This window comes from Sarcophilus harrisii, chromosome 2, assembly GCF_902635505.1.
Source record: "Sarcophilus harrisii chromosome 2, mSarHar1.11, whole genome shotgun sequence".
Classification (NCBI taxonomy): Eukaryota; Metazoa; Chordata; class Mammalia; order Dasyuromorphia; family Dasyuridae; genus Sarcophilus; species Sarcophilus harrisii.
In genome coordinates, this window is record NC_045427.1 from 575,234,827 (window position 1) to 575,261,947 (window position 27,121).

Consider the following 27,121-nt stretch of genomic DNA (forward strand, 5'->3'; position numbering starts at 1 on the left):
AATAAAGACACTTCATCAAATAACCTGGTCCTCATTCATCCCCATACAAAGGAAAAAAAAAAAAGAACATAAGAAAATTACTTGGGTACAATAACATTATAAGCCTAGGTAATATACTATGGAGCAACAATTTGATTTTCAAACAATACTAATCAATTTTATTTAAGTCAACATACACATGCAGACTTATGCCCATTGAAACTAGACTGTCAACTGCCACTTTTTTGAATAAATGCTACCACATACAAAAAGATCTTGAATCAAGGAAAACAGTTATTTCAAACTAAGAATTGTTAAGTTTTCAGTTAGATCAACTATTTATTTGGAAAATGTACTCCTAATACGTCAGTAACACAATGTATCAAATATTTGAAAATATAGTATAAAATCTGAAAATTAATGTGGCGTTAAGAAATTCATAATCATGATACTTGAAAGTATGTTCTTAGTCTTTAAAGCATCTCCTAACATGCATACACCAATTTTAACATATAAAACATTATTTTAAAAAACCCCAATAATATGAAAAAAAATTCAATGGAAAATAAAATACTCTTTTTAAAAAGGAAATACAAAATGTATTTCACTGTGGTACTAACAGCACAGATACTATCCATTTTATCTTTCTGTCTTTTCCTTTTTTCCTCAGGACATTTTCATCTTAATTATTAAATAGTTATTTTCACTTTTAAGTTTACATTCTTGGCATTTATCACTAACACAAACCATGGATCAGGATTTAGAATATGGATTCTCCCCCAAAAAGTATTTTCTAAAAGTTCGGAAGCAATATATACTTTAGTCTACACATTTATAGTTAAAGTATGTGAAATTATGTCATTAGGTAAATCTACACTAGTCAAATGATTTTTAAAGACGAAATTTGACTGTGGTTGAGTGAATTACTCTCAAAACATTCTATTTGTCTCTTCCAAGTTTGTAGACCTGTAATTCAACCTGTACTTCTTTCCAGAATATAACAAAACTGATTATTTCTTCATATTATTCTTGGGTTAAAAGTTGAATTAGGCAGTACTTCCTACTTCTGGAAGTACTTTGTTTCGTTTTAATATTTAGTGTTGAGATTTTTACTTATCTTATTATTGTTTTTATAAAAAATAGGTCTCGTAACTAAAGATTCCTATTAAGAAGGCCCTGTCTCCAATGCACATGTTATTAAGCTTCTTCATCCTAAGAACTGAATCAATACTTTTAATCTTGAAGCACTTAATATGGACAAATATATTAGCTTTGTGGAAGTAATTTTGAAGTCATTTGCTGGCATGGTTAGAATGAAAATATAAAAGAAGTTATAAGAATATTCAAGGTCAGAAATGAGACATTTATGTAACTTGCAAATTCTAGATTTCCAAATGCTATGGAATATACTAAGTTGTCTTGAGATAGAGCAACAGTTGACAAAGAAATATAAGTATCCTAAAATGGAATAAGAAATCCTAAACTTTTGAAATTTAACAATAAAACACTACCCTAATATGCTTGTTATATTTTCCCCCCAGAGGCTACTAAACTTTGTAATTACCCCTTCTCTTTGACTAATTTTCAGGATTATAAGCATACTTACCCATTTTTTATAAGGCTAAAAGTGACAGCTTTTAGTGACAAGTAATCTTAATCTCACTCCAAAAGTCATTACCAAAAAAAGTTAACATTTGTAAATCTTAAACAGATGACTACTTTAAAATAAAACAAATAACAGAATGGAATCTGTGCAATATTGTTTTTAAAGGTTTTTTTTTTTTTTTCCCCTGCGAGTTATTATTTTTTTTTTTTACTTTTGATTCATTCATGTGAATGGAGTGGTTAAAAGTCCTAAAAACCTGTCTCTCAAATAAATAAAAAGTGTCCTGTTTGTTGACAAGACGAGATATATTTCAAACACTGCAAAACAAGAAAATAAAGTGCATGACTTACTCTGTTTTCCTTCTCTGTTTGTCCTCAAAGATGTCATTGAGATCGATTGCCACCTGCCCCAAAAATTTGTCCAGACCCACCAAAGACCTGTGCATGACTACCAGGAAAAGAATGTATTTCTCGGGATTGCCCTGCATTAGCAATCCAGGTAGCTCAAAAGAGGCCTCTTCTTTCCAGACCGGATCTAGGCTTTTCTCGGCTACCGAGGTGGAGTATTTCTCTTTGCCCAGCTGGATGATAGTGTATGTGTCATTAGTGCCACTTTTGCCTTTCGGCTTCAGATCTTTGGCTTGAAGCACGGTGACCTGCACATGAGTCGGAAACCACTTCTGGGCTTGCTCGGACAACATCATTTTGCCTTGTGGGGGATCCCCGAGGGGGATTACAAACTAGCGATAAATGAAAATCCCCCAAGCCTAGGTCTGCAGGGACTGCATATTAAGGGCACTTCACGAGGAACTCAAAGTTGCCCGATTTCTATTTGCTTGCAGTCGCAAAGCTTGCCAGCCTCGAGGTCCGGCGGAGCAGCTGCCCCGTGAGCCCCCGCCCGCCGCCGCCTCCGGGGCTGGCATCCCCGGGCCGGGCCGATCCCGGATCGCTCCCAGGCGCCCCAGGCTCGGGGTTTTTCTAGCTACTAGCCTTGGAGAAAGGGGGGGAGGGGTGCTCAATTCCGGGTCCGGCCCCAGGAACAGGTGAGGCCTGCCCGGGTCACCTGCGCCCCAGAGGGCGGGGCGGGCGCGGCGCGGGGGCCGGTTTCCCTACTCGGGTCTGGGCCGCCCCTACCCAGCACGCCCGCTCGGGGCCTCCCCCGCGGCACCTGCTCGGGCTCCCGCCCCCGCCTCGCTCCCGGGTCTCCCTCAGGTCGGGTCGGCTCCGCCCTGGACCCCAGCCCCCGACTAATACGAACCCCCGGCGGCTCGGACTCGGGCTGCGCCCTCTCCCTCTCGCCCTCCCTCCACCTCCCTCTTCTCGCCTGCTCCTCCTCCTCCTCCTCCTCCTCCTCCTCCTCCTCCTCTCCTCTCAGAAGCAGGGGCTGTCGGGCCGCGGCCCTCGCTTCTTGGTCATCTAAGGGGCTGGGCCGCTACAGGCGCCGGTGGAACGTGAGGCCAGACTGGGGCTTACGGATCTTTTTAGGGCCTGGCGGCGCCCTTGGACCGGCGGGCGGCAGGCGGCTGGGGCGGCACTTCCGGTCTGGGCTTCTCCATGCTGGAACGTGACGAGAGTAGGGCGCGGCGACGGGGGGGTCAGGGGTCAAGCGTCTCCCTGGTTGCCATGGTATCCTTAGGCCGCTCAGGCCCCAGGGATGACTTTGAGGTGGGGAAGGTGGAAAAAGGAAGCTGCATCTCTTTTGGAGGCAAGGGGTGGAGAGGCCCTTATAGAACTTGTGTTGTATACATAGGGAAACTGAGGCCTCTCAGGAGGCCCACAGTGGGCAGTGAGGGAAGCGAGAGGTGACACCACGCGCCACCTGGGCGCTCTAGAGCCCGCCCTGCACTGATACTGAATCAGGAAGCTGAGGAAGGCCGGCCAAATCCTTGCCCAAGCACACGCAGCCCCTTGTGGTGGAACCCGGCCTGCCCTCAAATCAAGAAGCACCTACTGTGTGCGGGAGGCGAATGAAGGCCAAATCCTTGCCCAAGCACACGTAGCCCCTTGTGGTGGAACCCGGCCTGCCCTCAAGTCAAGAAGCACCTACTGTGTGCGGGAGGCGAATGAAGGCCAAATCCTTGCCCAAGCACACGCAGCCCCTTGTGGTGGAACCCGGCCTGCCCTCAAGTCAAGAAGCACCTACTGTGTGCGGGAGGCGAATGAAGGCCAAATCCTTGCCCAAGCACACGTAGCCCCTTGTGGTAGAACCCGGCCTGCCCTCAAGTCAAGAAGCACCTACTGTGTGCGGGAGGCAAAGACGCCGGAAAGAAAGCCTGCAGAGAGCTCACAGGTTAATGGGAAAGGACGTGCAAAAACACTGACCCCGTGTAAGACGTGCTTTTTTTTTTTTTTAAACTAGGTTGACTGCAATGAAAGATTCCCTCAATTTTGGAGGCTCAGAAGAGCAAAAAGATTAAACAAAAAAATTCAGAAAACATTAATACATTGGCGATACAAAGACCAAAAAATATTTCTAATTTATTTCTTCCTCCAAAAACTTACATTCTATCTGCGGGAAAGAGGTGGGGCCCAAATAAATACAAATATGTCCTGAAGTAACTAACTACAAAGATTTCCAAATCAATCAACCTGTATTTCAAAAACCCTCGGTACCATTTCCCCTACTCCAAGGAAGAAAAAATGAATGTCCCTTTCCCCTTGTCCTTTAGCCTATCTTATCTTCATTTATCAGAACTATTAGAATGGGGTTTTATGTGAAGTGGTGTACAGGATTGCAATCAATACAGTCGGGGATGAACTTTTGTTGCTCTCCAAAGTTGTCAAAGGATTAGTGATAGGCTTGAAGCTCAGATTTTCTGGTTGCCTACCACTTGAAGTTAATAATCTATTTTGGCCCCAACAGGATGTTATTCCCACTCTTTCTATGTAATCTTGATTGGATCTGGAGTCAGGAGATCTAAATTCAAATCCCAATTGTACTGCTAACTTGTGACTTTGGAGAAACCCATCTCTATGGATTTAAATTCCTCTTGGGTTAGGGAAAGGTTAGACCAGGTAAAGTCTAAATCCTATATGCTAATGCTCTCTAGTGATGGGATTTCTTGGGATAAATAAGATAAGCCTGGCTGAAGCTATTTTATCTATGGAGTGGTTTCTTTTGTTAAGGATTAGGTCTTGGGAATGGAGTGAAGGAGTCTATGTAGCTTGACCTAGTAGAAATAGTTAGAAGTTAGCAGACTTGTATTCTAGTCCTTAGCCATTGACTCACCAGGTACCACATGTAAATCTATTAGTCTTTAAAATAGTACATATACACACAAGAAAGAAGTAAAGCATTTATAGGACAGTTTCTAAGAGCTCCAAAATGATACTACAAAAGTCACTATCTTCAGGAAGCTTACATTCTAAGGTGGATATGGGAAACAAAGTTACCTGGAGGGGACGGATGGGAGGTGGTAATTAAAGTCCTGAGTACAAGCAAAAGCTGCTTTATATACCCAAGTAGACTGAAAGCCCCATAATTAGAAAATCTGGGTCATATATCTTTGTGTCTCTCAGAGCATCTAGTATAGGGCTTGCTTTAGATGTCATAGACATTCAATAAATATTTGTGAAATTTATTATTCCTGAGCTAACTCACACTTTGGAAATTTCACAGCTCGAGGTTTTATTCCAATGTGCAGGCACTATTCAAAGGCTCTCCATCTGAGAACTTTTTTATGTCCTCAGATAAAATAATTTTAAATGACTCTTTCCTTTCCTCCCTTTTCAGTAATACTATGTTCACAGGCCCCTAGTATAGAACTATATTGAACTATAAGAAGCAAAAGGAAATTAGGAGCATGTTAATTACATGAAATGTTTTATGTTTACAAGTATGTGAAGCCTATTTAGTGGAAAATACTTGAAGAGAGAGAAAATTATCCCTTTTATCATCATGGAAAAGACAAGATGATGTATTTACTTTGAGGAACAGCACAACAAAGATAAATACCAGGGACCTTGCCCATATCTTCTAGTCTTTCAATGTTGTTGAGAGTTGAAGAACTTTGAGAATGTATTTCCCTTGAAGATGCAGGGTTTAACTACTATTACTTTAGCATTCCTTACATATAGTGCTTTTCATGGTATTCTACATTTAGACTATGTGTCATTAAAGACCTCATTAAAGACTAAAATGCAAATCAGTCTGATGAGGCTATCAAAATATCAGAGATCCACCACATAATCCTAGATGGAAAGATAACTCAGAACAAAAGGACTGCATTTTAAGTCATCTCAAAGGCTTTACCTTAATGAATTAAAAAGAGAATATAGCACATTCAAGTAAGAGAGAGCATGATCATATTGTTTCAAAGATGGGACTTGACAGGTGTGCATGAAAAGTCAAATCAATACAAAGATCAATAATGTGAATTATAAGCGCAAATCTATTATCTGTATCCCAGAGTGGGCAATTGTCAACTACAGACAAGTTAATTCTTAGAAATTTTTATAAAGATCAGTGCAATGGTAGAATTTGTTTAACAAAAAAACAGTTTGTTAACTAAAATCTGAAAACATGAAGCTTTATTTTAATAAAAATTGCATATAAATAAATTACATTGATAAAGTTAACCTTCAGGTATCTATTAAGTGTTTTGTGATATAATTATGCATCAATAAAGAACAATTAGTTATAATATGGAATTTTTTTCTGAAACATGTTGACCAAGCTTTATAAAATGATTATAAATGTGTCTGCAAATATTTCACCCATCTTTGAAATAACGGATGGTCACATCTAAAGTTTTAAGTTAGATATTGTTAAATACTCCACAACAATGTAATAAATAATATACTCAACACTATTTCATGTTGACAAAAAAAGGCAAGAGAGTAGCTCCTTGAGTGAATTTCTGAGCACTTTTTCTATCTGTCCTAAATTTCTTTTGCGGCTTCCCAAGTATTGACCAGAAGAAAAGCTACTTGAAATTGTTATTTTGGCAAATTCAGATCTCAACTCTAGATCCTGCAGAAACAGCGTTTGTTAAACACATTCATGCATCATGAAATGTGCTCAGTGCTGAATAAGATAAACAAAACGAGACTCTGTGGTCTTTGGTCTCAAAGAACTCACACTCCAATAAAGCTTATTAGACATACATACAAATAAATATGTTACAAGTAACTACAAAAGAAGAAAACAAAGTGCTAGGAAAGCTGCTGCTGTTCTTCATTCTGTAAGAGAACCTAGGACTTCAAGGAGTGATGTCTTGATTTGTTCGTGAATTGGATTTAAATGAGGCAGAGTTGCATAAAATCATTCTCTCCTCCTGAGTCCTGTGGCAAGACTTTTGTCAAGATAATTGCTAATGGCCTGGGATATAGTGGGTGACCTTGCCTTGGCTATGAAAGTTAGATGTGGAATAACTTCTTGATAGAAGGTTCAGGAAAGAGCTTCCTGAAAGTGGTGGTAATGCTCACTTGAAGAATGGGTAGGACATTGGCAGATTAAGATATGGGAAAGCATCTTCCAAAAAGAAAACAATACAGAGGGAATAAGTATAGAGGTGGGAGAACATAAGAAAATCCATTTTGAGTAAAATGAAGTATGAAAAATCTTCCTGATGGTTAAACTGGGTAGGAAGGACTGGCATCAGTACCCATGTATAGGTAAATCCTTATTCAGGCCCAAGAATGACTGCTTAAGAAAACTGTATTGTTAGCTATCTCCTTGAAACTTTGACCCCTTCAAAGAAATTGGATAAGGAGTGTATATTAGACTCAGAAAGTTGCCAGGGTCTTTTTATCAAAAGAAAAATATCTATCTCAAGTTACTTTGAGCCCTATTTAATAAGGGCAACAAGGATGGAGATATTACTTCAATGCTACAATTCATCTCCAACTGTATTGCTATCCTGTACACCACTTCACATAAAACCCCTTTCTAATAGTTCTGATAAATGAAGATAAGATATGCTAAAGGACAAGGGATAAGTAATACATGTCTTATTACTCCAATTTTACAGAAGAAGAAACAGATTCTGAGAAGTTAAAGAGCCATAATCACACAGCTAGCAAATGTCCAAGACAGAATTTGAGCTAGGTTTCCTTACTTTTCAATTCAATATATTATTCTTCCCATACTCTAGGATGCATGAAAAATCGACAACTGTTCCATCCATGTCATTCGTTGATTTTCTTCTTCAAAATGTTTCAAAATGTATACTCTTAGATATCTCACTCTGAGGTAATACTAGGTCATTAATAACTATTGGTGAGACTACTCATTTAATCTACTTGATTATACTAATATCTAACAAATGTTTATCTTGTCAAGGATAATATGGAAATTTTATTCCAAGTTTTTAAAATTAAATACAGAGATACTAAATTTGTAGCATTCCTTTCATCTATCAACATAGTTTATCTTATCAAAAAAGGAAATAAATTTCATTAAATATGATTTGTTCATATTGATGTCACACTGGCTCTTAGTGATTACCATTTCCTTTTTAAAAATACTTACATAACATCTTTTTAAATAATACATCCTAGACTTTAACATGAATAAAAGCCAATTTCAATGGACTATAGTTTGAAGAATTTTTCTCTTCCTTTACTGAAAATTAGTATGACACCTGTTCTAATTCCTCCTTGGTTTCAGATGGTATGTTATATGCTTCTTAACAGTTACTTCATTTCTCCCACTTTTGAGCTTCACCAAAATTCTTTATCACTGTTTCTCCATCACAGTCCTGGTTTTTTCATCTCTTTCATATATTATGAAGACTTAAGCATGTCTTCATAATATATAATGTTACTCTACCACTCTTATCTATTCTATTCCTTTTTTAATAAGATATATCTTTCCAGAGACATATTCCAGACATAAATCCTGTCCCCTAACCCTTTATTTTGTGAGATCAAATTTGTCTCCTTGTGGTAGAATCTCCATTTCACCTTCTTTATTACTCATACTTTTGGCATTTGTACGTGGATATCTGAGGTCACAGGTTTTATTGTTGGTTCTATTTTAGATATCATCTCTTGCGAATTTTGCTAATTAACTCCTTGCAATTCTTCTTTCAGTTATAACATAACTAATACTTTGGTATTTGGTTTGGCAGATAAATGTAAAAAGTTTTTCTGTTTCCCCTTCCATTCTTAATTTATAGCTTTCTTGATCATATTAACAACTCCAGATAATATATTTTTATTGGGCTCTTTTTTGGGGAGAGGAGGCTAGGTATATTCCTATCCTAGAACAAGAATCATTGAATTTGATAGGCCTTTTTTTCTCCTCATTGTATTTTGAGTAGGTATATTAACATGGAAAATGAAGTTTGAGGATACAAGCATGGTGAAAGATACTCCACATATTACTATTTGGACATTTTTATCCACAATTAAATGTAGTTAATTGAGGAAATGGTATGGAAATACTAAACCATCCTATATTTAAGGATGATTAAGGAGGAGTGGTGTACATGTTTATGTTGTCTACTGATAAAATTCTGGATCATCCATCATCACAGTGACTGGGTCACTAAAGGGTTAGGTGGTAAGAACCAAGAAATGATTGGATATGGCAGGTAAAACTTCAAATCATCCGGGTTTGTAAAATATTTTTCAGATGCCAAGCAGCATCTGAATAGGATTTGGATATTTCTCATCCCAAAAAGATTTACTAAGAAAGCCTTAGGTGCTATAGATGGAAACACCAAGTGTGACAAATGAAGTGATACAATGAAGTAAAGCTGGTGAAATGATTAAAGTAATAAAATTAATAGGGCTGACCTAATAGCACAACAGATTGTATTACAAAACAATGCTTTATTTGAAAGAAAGGCTACTGGGAATAATTAGCTTGATGAACTTTGGATTGACACAAAATGACTATTTATATATTCCAAAGGAGAGGGGAATATATGGTTTCTGTGTGATTATTTAGGTCAAAGATGGATGTCTATCCTTGGACAGAAAAGCTCTTTAACTTAACCCTTGAATTGGTTTATGATTTCAGATATGTAGGAAATTATATTTTAAGAAAGAAAGAAGAATGTCGTGTATAACAAAATTCCAGAATAGAAGAGAGTAACATTCTTATTCAATGACTAATGATATGATCTGGAATGTTTGAGACCATTCCAAAGATGAGAGCTTGGGAAAAGTCTATATTTTATAGTGGGGAAAAAAATCATTTAATCCTCAATTTACTAGTTTAAGATCCTTGCTGAAATGAATAGTGAACCAGAAATAAAAATGAAATAATAAATTGGTTCAGTATCTGTCAAAAGAGTTTCACAGAGAAACATTTCAGAAGATATTGAATAAATATCATATATTTCACTATAAAAGTTCGTGAGAGAATTTATGCCACCACATTACTGAAGTACTTTCTTGTTGGAAATAAACAACTGTTTTACTATACCTTGCAAATAGCCTACTGGTTCAGGGACTTCAAGTTTCCTACATATGTTACATAGTGGAAATTATTCTTCAGGTAACTATTCAAAGGAACAAAGAAATCAGGAGACAGTCACAAGGTAATACAATAAAGCTAAAGCTTTGTTTATGTACTAACAATGCAGAAGCATTGATTTTTATTGCCCACTAAATTGATATTTTGTCCATTTTTGGCACTATAAATAATTAGTTTGAGAATGGCCTTTATGGCACTTAGAACTAGACAAAGCTTGGGAGATCATTCAGATCAACCCCCTCATTTTATAGAATAAACTGAATCTTCAAAAGGTTAAATGCACATAGTCATGCAGATAAGATTCAAACCTAAATTCTTGCCCTTCAAACCTCATAATTTTTCCACTGAACTACACCGCCTTCCCTATATTTTGAAAATACACAGAAGCAACTAGGTTATTAAAGCTTAAAGCTTCTTAAGATCTTAGATGTAGGAAAATAAAGGTAAATGACTTGCTCCAAGTCACAAAATAATAAACTTCAAAGACAGGATTTTGAAATTTCTGCCTCCAAGACTATATTCTACCTACATAGTTAGTCATAGGGAAGTGGCTGATCACACACACATACACACACACTCTACGTCTATATAAACAAGGTACCAGGATTTTATAATCTTCATTAAGTAGGAGATTGAGATCAGAACCTCTTGTTTTTCACCGGACTGCTGCATTGTGGGATTTCTCTGACTTTTCTACCATGTCCCTGTGTTGGGTGCTGTTATTGTCCACTCACCATACTTCTTTCCCCTTCTTTCTCACCTCATTTTTCATCCTCCCCTAACTTTTGGTATATTTTCTCTCCCCATTAGATTGTAAGCTCCTTGAGATAGAGACCATTTATCTTTTTTCTTATTTGTATTCCCAGCACTTAGCATAGTCCCTGACACATAGTAAGCACTTAATAAATGTTTACTGATTGGCCAGAGAAAAAACTAATTCCTAATACCAAACACAAAATACAAAGATGACACAAGAGTGTCGATCCAAAGTTCATCAAGCTAATTATTCCCAGTAGCCTTTCTTTCAAATAAAGCATTGTTTTGTAATACAATCTGTTGTGCTATTAGGTCAGCCCTATTAATTTTATTACTTTAATCACTTCACCAGCTTTACTTCATTGTATCACTTCATTTGTCACACTTGGTTTTCCATCTATAGCACCTATAGCACCAAAGCTTGTTTTTACAAATAAGAATTACTAGACAGTTTCCCAAATAAATTACTTTATATTAGCACTAACCCTTCAAATCAGAATCTAAAAAATAGTCCTCTGCTCAATGACCTCATTGACCTAAATGCCAACTATCTATGGAATATCAATCCCAATGCAGTAGATATGGAGAAAACAAATTTTCTTGCTTTCAGAGGAACTCAGCCTAACTAGAGCTCCAGGAGACAATAGTTTATCCAGCTTAGTATTTCTTTCTGGAAACCCTAAGAGCTTTCTAACATCAAAGAAGTATAAAATGCTTAATAGTTCTTTAAAGACTGAGAGAACTGACAAAGTTTCAGCAAAGATAATGCTATAAATATCTAATTAAATATGGTCACTACTCATTCTTTTGAGCACTCTCTAGTCCCTACTCAAGTATCAAGTTTTTTATGTCCAGGAAAATGGAGAGGCCGTGAGCAATTGGACCCTGTAGATTGTACAAATTATTCATTGCATTATGTAGAGGGCTACAGATAGTGGGGGAACTCTGGATGAGGTATAAGTTAGGGAGAAGTGACAACCTGTGTTGTGATTGAAGCAGAGTGATACCAGGTGAGAAAGAATAATACCAGGTAGCAAACTACATACAATAGCAAGTTATTTGTGGTTCCACATGTGTAGTATATAGGTAGCATATGCCTATTAGGGTATATAAGGGTGAAAGAACTTGGAATAAATGGACTCCATATTTTAACCATCCTTAGGAGTCTCACCTCATCACTCCTCCACTAAGATGGTATGTTTTAATCATCCTAGCATGGTGGTTCTAGAAAGCACAGTACGTTTTATCACCCCAACTTGGGGGCTCTAGAAAGCAGGACACAACAGCACTAGATAAGTTTTTGTCCTTTACCTACTGTCAGAGTTGTCAAAGAACAGTGGACTCTCACTTGTAAAAGGAGTAGTGCAGTATATTAAATAGAGCATTGAACTGAGTCAGGTTCAAATCTTGCCTCAAACACAATGTATGTGACCTTGGGCAAGTCAAAATTCCTCTCAGCCTCCCTTAATTCCTTTGCAGAAAACTGAGAGCAGTAATAGGACCTACCTCACAGAATTCTTATTAAGAATAAATAATATGCTGTTTGAAAGTGCTATATACTTATAATCTATTATCCTAATTATATCATCTTGTAAGACTATAAAATCTTAATTAAGTTAAAAGGAATTATGAAGGGGATGAGGATTCAATGAGATAGTCTTCTCGATAATCATGAGCTCAGTAACTTAGTTCATTTATCAGTCATTCTCTGAAATGCAGCCCAACTACTCTGCTCTTCATTTTACACATTTAGAAATTTGAAACCCAGATAATTTAACTGACCTACCTAGAATAACACAGAAAATCAGAGAAATTCTAGAACTAGAAATCTATGGCTGCCTTCAAAACTCTTGGATAAAATGGTGGATGCAGAACTTTTACCTCTGAGGGCAATGTAGATTTGGTCACTGTCCTTTGAGAATTAATTTACTCTTTAGTGGGATGTCATGATTATCCTTTTCAGAGCAGTTTTTCTTTTTTTTTTTTTAAGGAAAAAGAACACAAAGCTGTGATCAATCCTTAAGTAGTTGTTGTTGTTGTTTTTTTTTCACATGGCCAAAAATATTGACTTGTATTCAGAATTTATGGTATAAATATATATATTACATATATATATACACACACATATATAATATTTGTATGTTTCTCTTCTTGACACTAAACGGGTATTTTTCGCTCTTTTAGTCTTGTCTCCAACCCTTTGCCTTTCTGTATTTTCCATATTCTCATTCCTAAAACACAATTCAACTATAAAGTCCTAAGCTAAGCACTAGAAATAGTCTCATTTGAAAATATTTCTCTTTATTGAATGAAATTTTACATTTTTTGTCCTCAATTTAAAATAGAATCACCAATTTCACACAAACAACTCTGTGATTTTAAGGGTAAGGTGAGGCTTGGGGAAATTAAATTATTTGTCCAAGGTAAATGCCATAGAATGGATATGAATCGAGGTCCCCTGATTTGGAATAGAATGTGCTTTCCATTTTACTATGCTGCTCTATAAGATGAATTTAACAATTTCTATATATAACTCTTTAATACACACACACACACACACACACACACACACACACACATACACAAAATAAAAACAGAGGTTGCTTTGATCCATTCTTGGGAATCAATCTCCCAAGTAGTATTTGCTAGATAGGGTCCACCTTTAAGAAAGAAGAATCCAATAGATCACTCAATTACAATCCTGTATTGTTCAAGCTTAACATAGTAGCATTTACAGTTTTACATTATCAGGAAGTTCCACTGGCATTAGATCTTAAAAACTTACCTAATTATTAGCCAGCACTAACTCTATTGTTAATCTACTCCAAGAAACTATATTAACTATAGATTATCTAAGGGAATAGGTATTCAGATAACCTCATTTTATATTTCAGCTCTGTCGCTTATTACCTATATGACTTTTAGTCAAATCAGTTTACTTCATCTATAAAATGATGGAGTTAGGCTATATGACCTATAAGATTCTGCCCAGCCTTGAATCCTATGACCTTCTCAAAAGATAATTTGGTATTGAATATAAATGTGATGTGAAAAAAAAATCAAGACATCAAAACATATAATAATGAGGATATGACACTGCACATACATTACCCTTGTGCTCATCTTATGAGATCTTTTTGAAATGCAAAAAGGAGTTTGCCAAGTAGCAAGCACAAGAATTAGAACCAGCTGTGTTGGAAAGAAATGAAGCCTATTTTTAGGTCCAAATTTCAGCTCATCTACACAAAGACAGGCCCCCACACCAGCAGTAAACCACTTGAGATTTAGGTGGAGAGGCACTCAGGTATAGTTCAGATTTCCTATGCAAATATATAAATGGTCACTATATATTATTGACATTATCATTGACAAGATTAAAGACTTACTGGCTCATTTCCTTAGCACTTTACAAAGCACCTTCCTCACAAATCTCAGAATCTCCTCAGGAGAAACTCTGTTGCCTTATGATATTTTAAATAATTCTCTACTAATCTTGATTAAATTTTTCAAAGATTTATCTCAGAGACTTCCTTTTTATTTCTTATAAATAATAAGTTCTTATAAATTTTATAAGTTCTTATAATAAGTCCTTAATAATAAGTTCTTATAAATAAATAAATAAAAAGTTGCTCCTGAAGACCTTGGGCATAAGACTCAATAAGTGTTTAGCTATAGTCTCCAAGTAGAATGGTGGACATCTTTTAGACAAGCTAAAATCTGGAGGAAATCAACCCTTCAATGTTATCTTTTCTAAACAAAGACATTTCAATTATATTCAAGCATTAAGTACTTATTATATATAAGAAATTATACTGAATACTGAAGATAACAGTCAAAAGTCTTTTTCTTTCAAAGAGTTTATGTTATCCTGGGAGATATAGTACACTGATTAGTAAATTTAAAACTAAATATAGTTTTTGTACAAACAAAACTAATACAACTAAAATTAGAAGGAAAACAGGAAAGTGGGAGAAAATTTTATAGAATATCTGATAAAGGCCTCATTTCTCAAATATAAAGGGAACTGAATCAAATTTATAAATATATGAACCATTCCCCAGTTGATAATTATTCAAAGAATATGAGCAGGCAATTTTCAGAAGAAAAAAAATCAAAGTTATTAAATAACTAATAATAACTCTAAGTCTCTATTTATTAGAGAAAAGCAAAATAAAATTACTCAGAGTTAATACTTCATACACTTCACATTAGCTAATATGACTGAAAAGGAAAATGACAAATGCTGAAGGGAATGTGGAAAAACTAGGGACGCTAATATATGTTTGGTGGAGTTTTGTGCTGGATCAACCATTCTGAAGAATAACTTGGAACCATGCCCAAAAAAGCTATAAAGTTGTACATGCCCTTTGACTCTCTAATACTGTTAGTAGATCTGTACTTCAAAGATATAAATTTTAAAATAGAGAAAAACCCATTTGTACAAAAATATTTATAGCTCTTTTTGTGGTAGCAAAGAATTAGTAACTGAAAGGATGCCCAGCAAATGTAGATTGGCTGAACAAGTTGTAGTATGTGATTGTAACAAAATATTATTGTCCTGTAAGATATGATGGAGATGGTTTCAGAAAAACTGGGGAAGATTTTTATGAACTGATACAAAGTGAAGTGAACAGAACCAGGAGAACATTATACACAGTAAAAGCAATATTGTAATTATGATCAACTGGGAAAGACTTAGCTATTCTGAGTAAGACAGTGATCCATAACATTCAAAGGACTCATGATGAAAAAATGCTATCCACTTCCAGAGAAAGAACTGATAAATTCTTTTTTTTAACTTTATTTTTCTTTTAGTTTTTGTGTGTATATATTTCTTTTACAAATGGCTAGTATGGAAATATGTTTTACATGACTTTCCATATATAATTGATATCCTATTGCCTTCTCAAGGGATGGGGAAAGGTAGGAGGGAGATACAGAATTTGCATATAACTGGAAAGTATTTAATGAAATAAAATTTTAAAATGTAAGTACATATAAATTTATATAAAGTAGTTTCAGGGTCACTTTGGAAGAAATCATTAACTCAATGGAATCAAATCAAAAGAAACTGGACACAAATAAATTGGTATCATTATTAGCTCGCTGAGTTTGCTATGTGATTTTATACTATCAACATTGTGCTTCTTAAAAATTCTGACTCATTGAGCAACCATGTTCTGTTTTGAGAACCAGGAATAAACAATGAAAAATTGTACCAAAGCACTCACTTTATGAAATAATAATGATAATAATTGACATTTATAAAACACTTATATAACTCAGCGGAGCCTCCCAACAACCCTAGGAGATTGGTTTTTACAGGAATTGTTATTTACCTTTTGCATATGACAAAATTGATGCTCAGAAAATTTTGAAGTCAGAATCTGGGTTTGGAGCTTGATTTTACCACTTTGTAATTATGTAACTATGAACAGATCAGTCTTTTTAAGTTTTAGATTACTCATCTGTTATGAAGATAATAATAGCTAACATTTCTATAGCACTTATCATGACAGACACTATGTAAAGCATATGTTAAGCACTTACACAAATATTATCTCATTCGATTCTCACAACAACCTTCCAAGGTAGGGTCATTATTATCTCCATTTTGCAGATGAAGAAACTGAGGTAAACAGAGTTTCGCAGTAAACATCTGGGCTGGATTTAAATTCAGATCTTCCTGACTTCAGACCTCGTGCTTCATCTACTGGGCCACCTACCTACCTATCAATGTAAAGCTTCATATTCAGTTTTGGAGTTGATGCATTAGGTTTTTCCTTTAACTCTCTTAAGTGGAATCTAAATGTCAGAGACAAGATTTGGATCCAGATCTTCTGGATTCAAGGTCTACTGTGTTATTTCCAAGTTCATTCATTCATTAAGGGTCTATTATGCCAAGAGACTGATAGCTTGAATTATATGTCCAGGGAATTTTGCTGTTTATAGCCAGTTTAGGTTTTAAACATTTAAGGGAAAATTAAGAAAGCACTTTGTAAAATGTTCCTGGTTATCTACTTTACCAAATAACAATGCATAAAGAATTCAAAAATGAAATATTGGGGGGGGGGGAAGCACATTTCTCCTACAACTGTTAGTCCATTTCATTTTTTGCTGTGTAGAATTTGGAAATGTTAAAAATGGAGGGAAAAATTAGTTCTTGAAAACAAGTATGCAAAAATTAAGTTTGAAAAGCACAAAAGAAAGCTTGAATTCTCATTTAATTTCAGAGCTTTTAAGTCCCTCACACAATCCTGTGCCTTCTTCAGGTTCAGTTAAAAGCCCTTCTTCAAAGATGTTATTCCCAGGGCTTTCAGGGAGAGGCATGAAGAACTCTGTTGTTTGCTAGATTTTGTTCTAGTGCTAAATATCTTTTTGAAATTCTGAGGCATAGTAAATTTTTTTTGTTGTCTTTCCAGTCTATGTAAATTTATCCTAGTTTGCATCTTTAGCCAAAGCTGATAAGCTACATTGCTATCTGGATGTCTAATAAACAAATTTTGGAATTAGAAGACTATTGTTTGAATTCTGACTCTTACCACTTGCAGCTATGGGACCTTGAGAGCAAGTAGAAATTGACAAGCACTACAAATCAGGTTTTGATTTATTGTTGTGTTGATTGTTTAAGCTCAAGAAAGGTTAATAATGTCAATTATTATTATTAAACTGAAAAGTATTTATGAGTATCCATTTTTTTTTCCAGAGGACAAATTGTTAAAAATTTACCAGTGTGCTACTGAACCTACCTTAAAATTATGAGGAAAAAATTTTATAAGTATGAAAGCACTATACAAATTTGAATGGTCATCATCATTGCCATCATCATTATCATCATCATTGTCATCTTCATTATTGCCTTGTCTTTGATTTAGTGTAACTTAGTCTATCTTGATGCCATATTTGTAGTCATGAAACTTTTCAGGATGAAAAGGTCCTTTGAGATGTAATCTAACTCAAATGCTTCATTTTAGTTTGAGGAAACTGAGGACCCAAAATACTAAATTGCTTGTCCACAATTGCATGGCTAATAAGAGGTAGAGTTGGAACTGGAATGTCTTTTCCTAAACAAACCCATCAAAACAAAAACAAATATATAACTCTTTTGGTTCAATAGTAGAAAGTTTCAAAAATTATCATAAATTCTGGACATATAGAAAAGTAATGAAGGTTTTTCTAAATTATATGACTCCTACTTCTTTAGAAAGATGAACAAGAAATTTATGAAATGAATCATACAAGATATCATTAATTCATGAGGTACTTGTCATCTAACCATTTTCTAAGTGAATTTTGGCTATTGAAAAAGTTAGCAACTTTTTAGCACATTTTATAATCTAAACATTCCATTAATCAGTATTAGATAAATTCCCTTTTACCAAGTGATAGAATCTTTAAGCATGTTATTTAATTACAAAGAATATTTGTTCAGAGCTTCCTCCCCCATTCCATACCAAATAATTATATTGTCCTTTTTCTAATATAATGCCAAGGGAATAGAATAAATACTTATATTATGCCTACTATGTGCCATCATGGCATGCCCACATTAAAGAAGGCACTGTGCTATATGAACAAAACAGAATTGCAGTAGCTCAAAAGACATGCGAGATGTTCAAATTGAGAGGCATCTTTACTCCAAATGTTCATTTTGTACTAAATTTGTGGCAGAGACTTCCAAGCTCATATTGAACTGATCAGCCACAGCTAGGCACGCTCTACCTTGACCACAACATAGTGATGTCATTTGGATCCTCTTTGAGAACAAAGGACAGCAACCAACCAACTACTTTTTAGCACTATGCTAAAAACTTCTTATAAATATAATCTCATTTTATCCTCATAAACACCCTGAGAGGTAGGTGTTATTATTATCCCCATTTTTGAGGAAACTGAGGCAAACGGGTTAATTGATTTGCCCAGGATCATACAACTAAAATGTCATACTGAATTTGATCTTATTTTCCTGACTGTGACATTTCTACATTCCCATTCCTGATTCCCAACGTTCTATTGCTTATGCAATCAGCTGCCTCTAGTTTAGTTTAGTTTTATTATATTTTTAAAACAACTTCCCCTATTTATTATCACCAACAAAGTGAATAAGAAGTATATGATTGTCTTATAATTTTTAATGTCAAGTTTTCAGAGAAAAACTTGGAAATCAAATTTTCCGATTGAAAATCTCTTACAAGCTTAAATAGCTGTAGACATTATTTTAAAAGTCATTGAGGAAGACTCAATGTCCATAAATGCTTTTGCCAGGGACAAAGACCTCAGAAATAGACTTATCCTCAAGGAAAAAGGGGAAAAAAACTTTCTAAAGGTTTTCAGATAAGCAATAATGTCCATCTGAAGCTGTGGGCATTCACTTCACCATTGTTGTTTTGCTGTAAGATCTTTTCTTCAACCCCAGACACAAAAAGTTCAGCGCTTGCGCTCTCTCTCTCTCTCTCTCGTTCTCTCTCTCTTTCTCTCAGACAAAACTTTACAATGTTCTCTCTCAAACTTAAGGAGCTACACAGAATTTTTATGTTTAAGATTAGGGGATAAGCAGATAAGAAGTAGCAATGTGTAGCAATGTTCAAAGACTTAGTCTTTGAAACATGGATATTGTCTGACTAGTTTTAGTTATTACAACATGCACAGACTTTCTTTGTCTCTTTCCAGCTATGAATGACTTAGAGGTTGATACAATGTAAAAATGCTAATTCTTCAATTGTTCACAGAGCTGGAAGAATGGGTGCCAAGAGAAGTCTGGATATAAAAACGAGTATCCATACAAAATGTGACTTACCTATCTCCGTCTTTTTTTCTTGGCAGCTTCTGCACTAGGCTGGAGCAGCCAGCCACATCCTCCCACTCAACCACTATATATATTTTGGCATTTTTTTCTCTTTATGATATTTCCTGATCTTGCGTGAATAAATATTCCAAGAGGGGAGAACACAGGTGACTTGTGAATTCAGGATGTCCAAAGGTGCAGTCCCACCAGCTATTGGAGGCTGTGAGACAGACAAGCATCATCTGTAGCCACAAGCATTTAGAAATAACTGCATCAAAATGCATTAAGAAGAATGCCCGGGATAAAAAATCAACAACAACAACAACAACAACAACAACAACAACAACAACAACAAAAAAAAAAAAAAAAAAAAAAAAAACATTGTGGGCCATTTTAATTTAAAAAGATTTTCCGCTAGCATCTGAATTACTGAACCTCCATCTGTCTTATTTTCCTCAGCAGCAGCTAAGCTAAGCAGGAATTTGTATCTTCCCATTCCCTTTTACCTGGGCAGGAGGGTAAGGTTGAAAAGAGAATACCAGCAATGATCTAATAGCCTGACCTAGCAGTGGAGGGACCTGGCCCCCAGCATCGTATCGCAGCTTGGATCAGTAACAGCTGATTGTTCCAACAGTGAGTTTTACCTAGAGGAACTTCATGAGGACTCCACAGTGGGAACAAAGAACTTCTGATGCTCCAGATGTAAATTAACCCTCTTTGGCCACATGTATACTTTATATGTAGATCCTTTTAAGATTCTTTATTGTTACTTATAAGTGGTAACCTCCATTAAACTAGGATTTGTGACAATCAAGCTACCATGACAACTTCCTAGAACCAAAGAGTTTTACGTGTAGAATCATTCAGAGATACCTGCCGAAACTTACACAAGATCCTAGCTCCTCAAGAGTACTTAATCAAGATCTGAAAGAATAACAGCACCCAGTTCTGTCTTCTGGGTATCCAACCTGTGAGGTGGAGTGCTCAGCCATGAGGCTGAGCCTTGGACGGAGTGCTACACACAAAAGGAAAGAAATTCAGGAATCTGAAGAATATGATAAGTAGAGAGTTACATATATCAGCAGCTCCATCTAACTTTCCCCTTTCCAATTATAATGCTCTTCATACTGTGACTAGAAACAAATATTTACTAGTTCAGATAGTACCAGAGTCTCTACTCAAAGCCTTTCTTACATAGTCCTTAATTAATTATTCCCCCAAGCAAGTAAGAACACCAGATCATACTTCTCAGGGCATGATATATGCTGTGCTCACTCCTCAGCTCTATTAAATGCTATGTTTTTCTCCTCTTCCCTAATGTCTATAATGTTTTAGTAGAAGTACACATACAGATGTTAAAATAATCTAATGGATCTAATTCTTACCTACTAGTATTAATCATTTTCTTAAGTAATAGGCACACCTAAAGTCAATAGTGTGATGCCTATCAAGAACAAGGAAATGTATGGCTCAAATGTAATAATACTAGGGAATCTTACATTTCTAAGAAATTATTACTCCTATAATAAATGACTCACATTTACATAGTGGTTTGCAAAGCATTTTAGTATCTCATTTTATTCTCATAACAACCCCAAAAGATAAAGGTATAACATAACCCCCATTTGACAAATGAGGAAACTGAAGCAGACTGAGGTTAAATGACTTGTTCAGGTTAAGTGACTGCTACAGTACATTTGAATTTGGATCTTCTTGACTCCAGTTACAATGCTCTATCCACTGGGCCAGCTAGCTCATTTCTATACTTTCTTCCAAAGATCAACTGATGGATGAAAAGGGAGCTAAATAGATTAACATCAGATAAAGCAGAATCCAGCCTCCAACAAACTGGATATTTTTGCTATAACCTGTGACAAGGTCCAATCAACCATATGACTGTTAGGTTTATCCATAATGAAGACTTTTTTTTTTTTAAACTTCACTCAGTTCTACAGCAGTATCTCAGAGGCTTAGCAACAAGAAGACACTCATTTACCCTTGTTCATGCTTTGTTGCTAGTAATTCAGCTTTAATGCTGAAGGAGAGATGAGAACAATAAGATGATAATATGAAGTGAGATCATTTAAAGTGGGCACAAAGAAGGAATGTTATTGACAGACTAAAGGAAACTCTTAAATCCTACATCAAATCCATTGATTCCTGAGGCAAATAACAAAAAACAAATGCACTCTAAATATGGTAGTAACACAAGACACAAAGATGTCACATGCTTTGACAGTGAAGACACTGAGAAGCAGCTAGTAGCTGTAATAGCTAGGGACAGATTTTTATCTGTTCTTTGCAGTCATCTTTTCAGGTCCCATTATTATAATGTCGAGAAATCACCCTGTTGCCAATGGCTTAAAACAATCATAAGATGATAGATTTAGAGCTTAGAAAGACCCTTAAAAGCCATCAAGTTACAAATGAGCAAACTGAGGCCCAGGGACATTAAATGACACACCAGGGTTACCCCTTTAGTAAGTATCTGAGGCAGTATCTGAACTCAGGTCTTCCTGACTCCTACCCCAGCTTTCTATGCACTGTATCACCTAGCTGCCTTTATGATAAAAAAAATATATGATGGGAGTGGGGGGCGGAGGGGAGGGAAGAGTGCTAATAAAATGGGAATGAGGTAAAAACACTTCACAAGTTCTGATATTTTGACATTTGGAGAGTATCACTCTTGGAGTATGAACCCCTTGATTTACATTCTAGCTCTGACTCCTACTTGCTGGAGTGATATAGGATAAGTCCTCTTACCTTTACAAATGTTCATATCCTCATCTATAAAACTGAGGTAGAATACTTAGAATATCAACCTCACAATGTTATTCTGAGGAAGGTGGCTTTTAAAATCTTAACATGCTATAAAAATGTGAGCTATTATGATTGACCACAAAAACTTTTAGTAAACTTCTCTGACTCAAAATATTAAAAAGGATCACTGGCTATTGTACCAATCTTTAAGTACAGGAATAGCCTACAGGTGATATCCATCTTAGGCATAGAAAACTAATTTAACACTTCATTAAATGTAAGTGTATTTCCTCTTGGCAGGATGTTTTTTATGAAGTATCTCCATTCAACATCAGCCTCAAGATTTATGAATATGTGAAAAAATGAAGATGCAGAAACAGGAAGAAGTTATTTGAGTCATTTGACTTTTACTTGACAGATTTAGTTCCCAAACATATGAGTAGAAATAACCAATTATCAGGAAGAAAAGATAACTGGTCACTTCACAAGTGATGAAGCTGAATAAAGTGTCAAGGGAAAGAGAAGTAAACATTTCTAAAGACAGAGTTTACTGTGTGCCAGTCACTGTGCTAAGCACTTCTTACAAATTTTATTTGGGCTTCATAACACCTCTGGCAAGGTAGGTGCTATTATTATCCCTATTAGTTAATGAAACTGAGGCAAAGGCATTGGTCCAGGATCTCGCTGCTAGTAAGTGTTGGATACCAGATTTGAATTCAGTTCTTTCTGACTCCAGGCCCAGCATTCTAGCCACTGCCGAGTCAATTGCTATTTCTACAAGGTTCCATAATAAACTTCTGTTTTATAGCATTTCTATATAGTCTGCCATTGATATACCATATAATTATATAGTTGTAATACTACAACAGTACAATTAGAGAACAGGAGCCAAAGATTTTATCACAATCACTGGGTGACTTTTTATAATTATATTTCAAAACAACTTTAACTTTTTCAAGTGCTCAGTTCATAGACTGTATCAAAGATCTTGACCTCTCAGTATATAGTTGCCTTCCCAGGTTCAAATAATCAATGATCCAAAATGCCTGTGATTGATCTAAAGCTATGGTGTCAATTTGGAAGTTCAATATGAGAGGAAAATATTTGAGTCCTCTTAATCTCAATCATATGTCTGAACTCAAAGACTTAAAGTCAACTGTCCTCTAGTTTGGTGAAATGTTTTAAAAACAGTTGATCTTAAACACATATGTTTTGTTTGGTTCAAATGTGAACTCTTCCCTCAATCAAGAATGTGCAATGTGTTTATATCTTTTATTCTAAATGAAACTAAAAAAAAATATATTGTACTCAAATTGAAGAAACATCAGATTCTTGGAAGATTAATATTATAGGAAAGAAACAAATATAGCTCTAAGAACACCTTCCAATCTTCTTCTTACTTTTGATAATTTAGATTTTTTTTCTTTCAGTGAATGAAAACCCAGTTGGCAAATTTTAAATGTTAGTAGTATTGCTCTGCAGACAGTAAATACTTTGTTGTATAGGAGACTTTTTAATTCACCTGCTAATATTAATGCCTATTAAAATATCCCCCAAATGAGATAGATTTGGAATTTCCTGGATTCCTCTGTTTGTTATGCAAATATTCAGTTCTGCTCTTTTTATGATAATGTGAAATAAAGTAGTTTCTTATAGTAACATCATAAATCATTTGTTTTCTATTACATGCAGCTGGTTTTGTTACTTTAATGATTTTCTATGAGGGCAAATTGCAGAGCTCATTGGAAGCAATGTGAGTCTTTGTTAGGACATCCAAATATTTGTTAAGAAATAATGATAGAATGCTGAAACGATAATTTATTATAATAATTCTTTTCCCCAATTAATATGTCTAGATGAGAAAAATCTGTTTATAAAAATTATGCATTTTTCTTTCTCATGTAGTGAGTTTTCATCTCAGTGAAAATTCAAGCTTTAAATCAAAACCATCTGATGCAGTTACGCGGGTGCCTTCCTTTGGCATATTCAAAAGAATATAGGATGAACGGTAAGAATTAAGCAAACCACAAATTATTTTGAAGTATCTGGTTTGTATTATAAATAAACTTTTCACTGCTGGTTGTTGTTTCAAAAATATTGCCTGTATTTTTGATATTCAGTCCTGTGATCTAATGTAAACTATGTCCTACCAGTTTAAGCTATTGTTAGTCTATGATTAAATATTTTTTATTATACTCATATGCTATAAATATTTCTCACTATGTGTTTTTGGATTCCTCCCAAAGAACAATAATCTTTTAGACATGTCAAGAAAACACAATATTAAAAGAAATAGCCCCTTTTGGTGTTGTCACATACTAATTTCACACCTTGAACAGAACCTAACCACATCAGTGGTGAAGTTCTTCTTTTTGGGAGACTGAATTAAAATACTATTAAGTCATCATACAAAAATAGTAATAATAATAATAAAAATAATGAGATTCTCCTGGATCAAAAGTTAATTCGGTGTTGGTACTTGACTGGAACTTCAAGATGGTGGCTGGTAACTGTGTAGAAGTTCATATCATGATTAAAAACAATAGAGGGTTTTTATTTATTTTGTTTTGTGGCATAAACATTTAGGGAATTTTTTCTTTTTTTTTACATTTTAAAAATGTGAAACTTAGACCATATGTCCATATTGTTGCATTCAACAGTAGAACTATCTCATTAGGTGTGGTACTTAACCAAATAGATTTTTCTTTTATTAGGGCTTAGTATGTCCTATATACTCCTTTCCCCCTCCTATTCCTCTTTTTACTTGTTAAGTGAAGTTTTCAAAACAACGTGTTTTTCCTTTAATATCTTTTTTTTTAATTTTCTGCATGTTATACTTTTTGCATGACTCATTTTTGCCTTTGATCCTATGTTTTACTATTGTTCACTTTGTATCTTGTTACTTTTAGTAATATTGTAAACTCTCCAGTAAAAAGAATGAGAATATCTGTGTCCTAAGCTCATTTCCCTCATCTACTATCCCAATGAGTTTGTGAAGTCATTTTTCCTCTGTAGGTTTCAGTTTCCTCACTTTATAAAGTGAAGGGATTGGAACTACCATCTCTAAGGTTTCTTGGAGCTCTAACATCCAACAATTCTTTGATTAGTCAAAAGAACTGACTATAATCTAAGCTCTGCCATTCATTCACTGGGAGATGGAGATCAAGATACTTTATCTCCCTTGCATTCACTTTATCCTTCTGTAAAATTATGGAGTGGGACTAGTTTACAGGGGTCCTCAAACTACGGCCTGCAGGCCAGATGAGGTAGCTGAGGACATTTTTCCCCCTCACCCAGGGAGGGCTATGAAGTTTCTTTATTTAAAGGCCCACAAAGCAAAGTTTTTGTTTTTTACTATAGTCTGGCCCTCTAACATTCTAAGGGACAGTGAACTGGCTCCCTATTTAAAAAGTTTGAGGACCCCTGGAGATGGTGTACTTCTGATATTCTATGAAAACTTTCCTCAAGATAGAGACTACATATAATAGAGTTTGGCAAAAACTTATTTGCAGCTAGGTCCTAATGAGTGATAATAATAAATCAATAAAGCAGTCTTATTATTTGAATTTATATTATTTGAAATTATAATTATATATCAAATATGATAATTGGTTCTAGCCTAATAGAAGTATTGCAAAGAAAAACATTTCAAATAAGTTTTTTATCTGTTTATTGCCACAATGTAGCAGAAAAGGATAAGAAAAAATGTATTTCTGATTAAAGTTTTTTGTTTACAAAGCAATACTGGGTAGAAAGCAAAATTTTAAAAATTACTGAATATCACACCTACAGACAAGCCTATACTAATATTATATGAGAAAAACATTATTATTGTTTAAAATATTTTGGCAGCAGAATCCTAAGTATAGTTTGATGACTTGAGGCATTATCTAAAATCAGTAATACTTTAAAACATGATATTGTTGTTCTTGCAATATTTTTCAATAACTTGGAAAAAAAAATAACTTGAAAACCAGTTTTCAAAAACAGCTTTAGTCACCAATGCTTTCTATTTGACTTCCAAAAGCCTGGAAACTTATCACTAGTTGTAGCCTTTGAGAATTGGAGGATTTTGGAGACCAATAAACAAGCATTGGTTTTAATTTACATTCCCCTTCTGCATTATCCCCCAATAAAAGTCACAGGAAATACTTAGACACTTTAAATCCAGGCTGAGGTCTTTTTCTTTCTTAGAAATTTAAGTTCTAGAAGTCATCTTTTCTCAAAATACATATGTTTCATTCACATTAAAAATTTGTTATTGTTTTCTTCAAACATCAGGATTCTTAGCTATTGCATCTTCATTTATACTGGCTATAATTTTAACATTATGTAATTGAAATTAATTTTTAGAACTATTTTTGGAGCAATTGCACCAAAGTTTACAATAAAAGTTTCTTCAATATCCACATCATTTTCATTTTCTTTCACTGCAATAAATAGTTGAAGTTTTTATCTGATTGGCTTTTCTTATAAGAAGAATGCTTTTTAGTTGGCAGTTTTCAAAACAGCTAAAAGATGCTCCATTTTTATAATTTGAACATTTCTCTTCCTTGTTATTTGCAAACCACAAAAAACAGATGCAACTTTGCCTTTTTCTTTGATTTTACCTGCATGTTTTATAACATTTTATATTTTAATGAGTTACTATGACTACAGTCAGGTCATGCAATTGCACCAAAATTTTATTCTTTTTAAAATTTTATTTTTTATTATAGCTTTTTATATGCAAAACATATGCATGGGTAATTTTTCAACATTGACCCTTTAAAAACCTTCTGTTCCAACTTTTCCCCTTCTTCATCCGA

At 35.1% G+C, this 27,121-nt stretch overlaps 1 protein-coding gene across 2 annotated transcripts in view; it reads right to left on the reverse strand.

Moving 5' to 3' along the window:
- Positions 1-2,873, reverse strand: part of RAB11FIP2 (RAB11 family interacting protein 2) — a 61,639-nt gene extending 58,766 nt beyond the window's left edge. Inside the window, exon 1 of one of the 2 annotated variants that reach the window (XM_023495668.2) lies at positions 1,936-2,873. In XM_023495668.2, the coding sequence (XP_023351436.1) occupies positions 1,936-2,288 (353 nt within the window). In that variant the 5' untranslated portion in view covers positions 2,289-2,873. The remainder of the gene's footprint in view (positions 1-1,935) is intronic. The other variant, XM_003755342.4, reaches the window with a different exon arrangement.
- Positions 2,874-27,121: the final 24,248 nt, after the last annotated feature.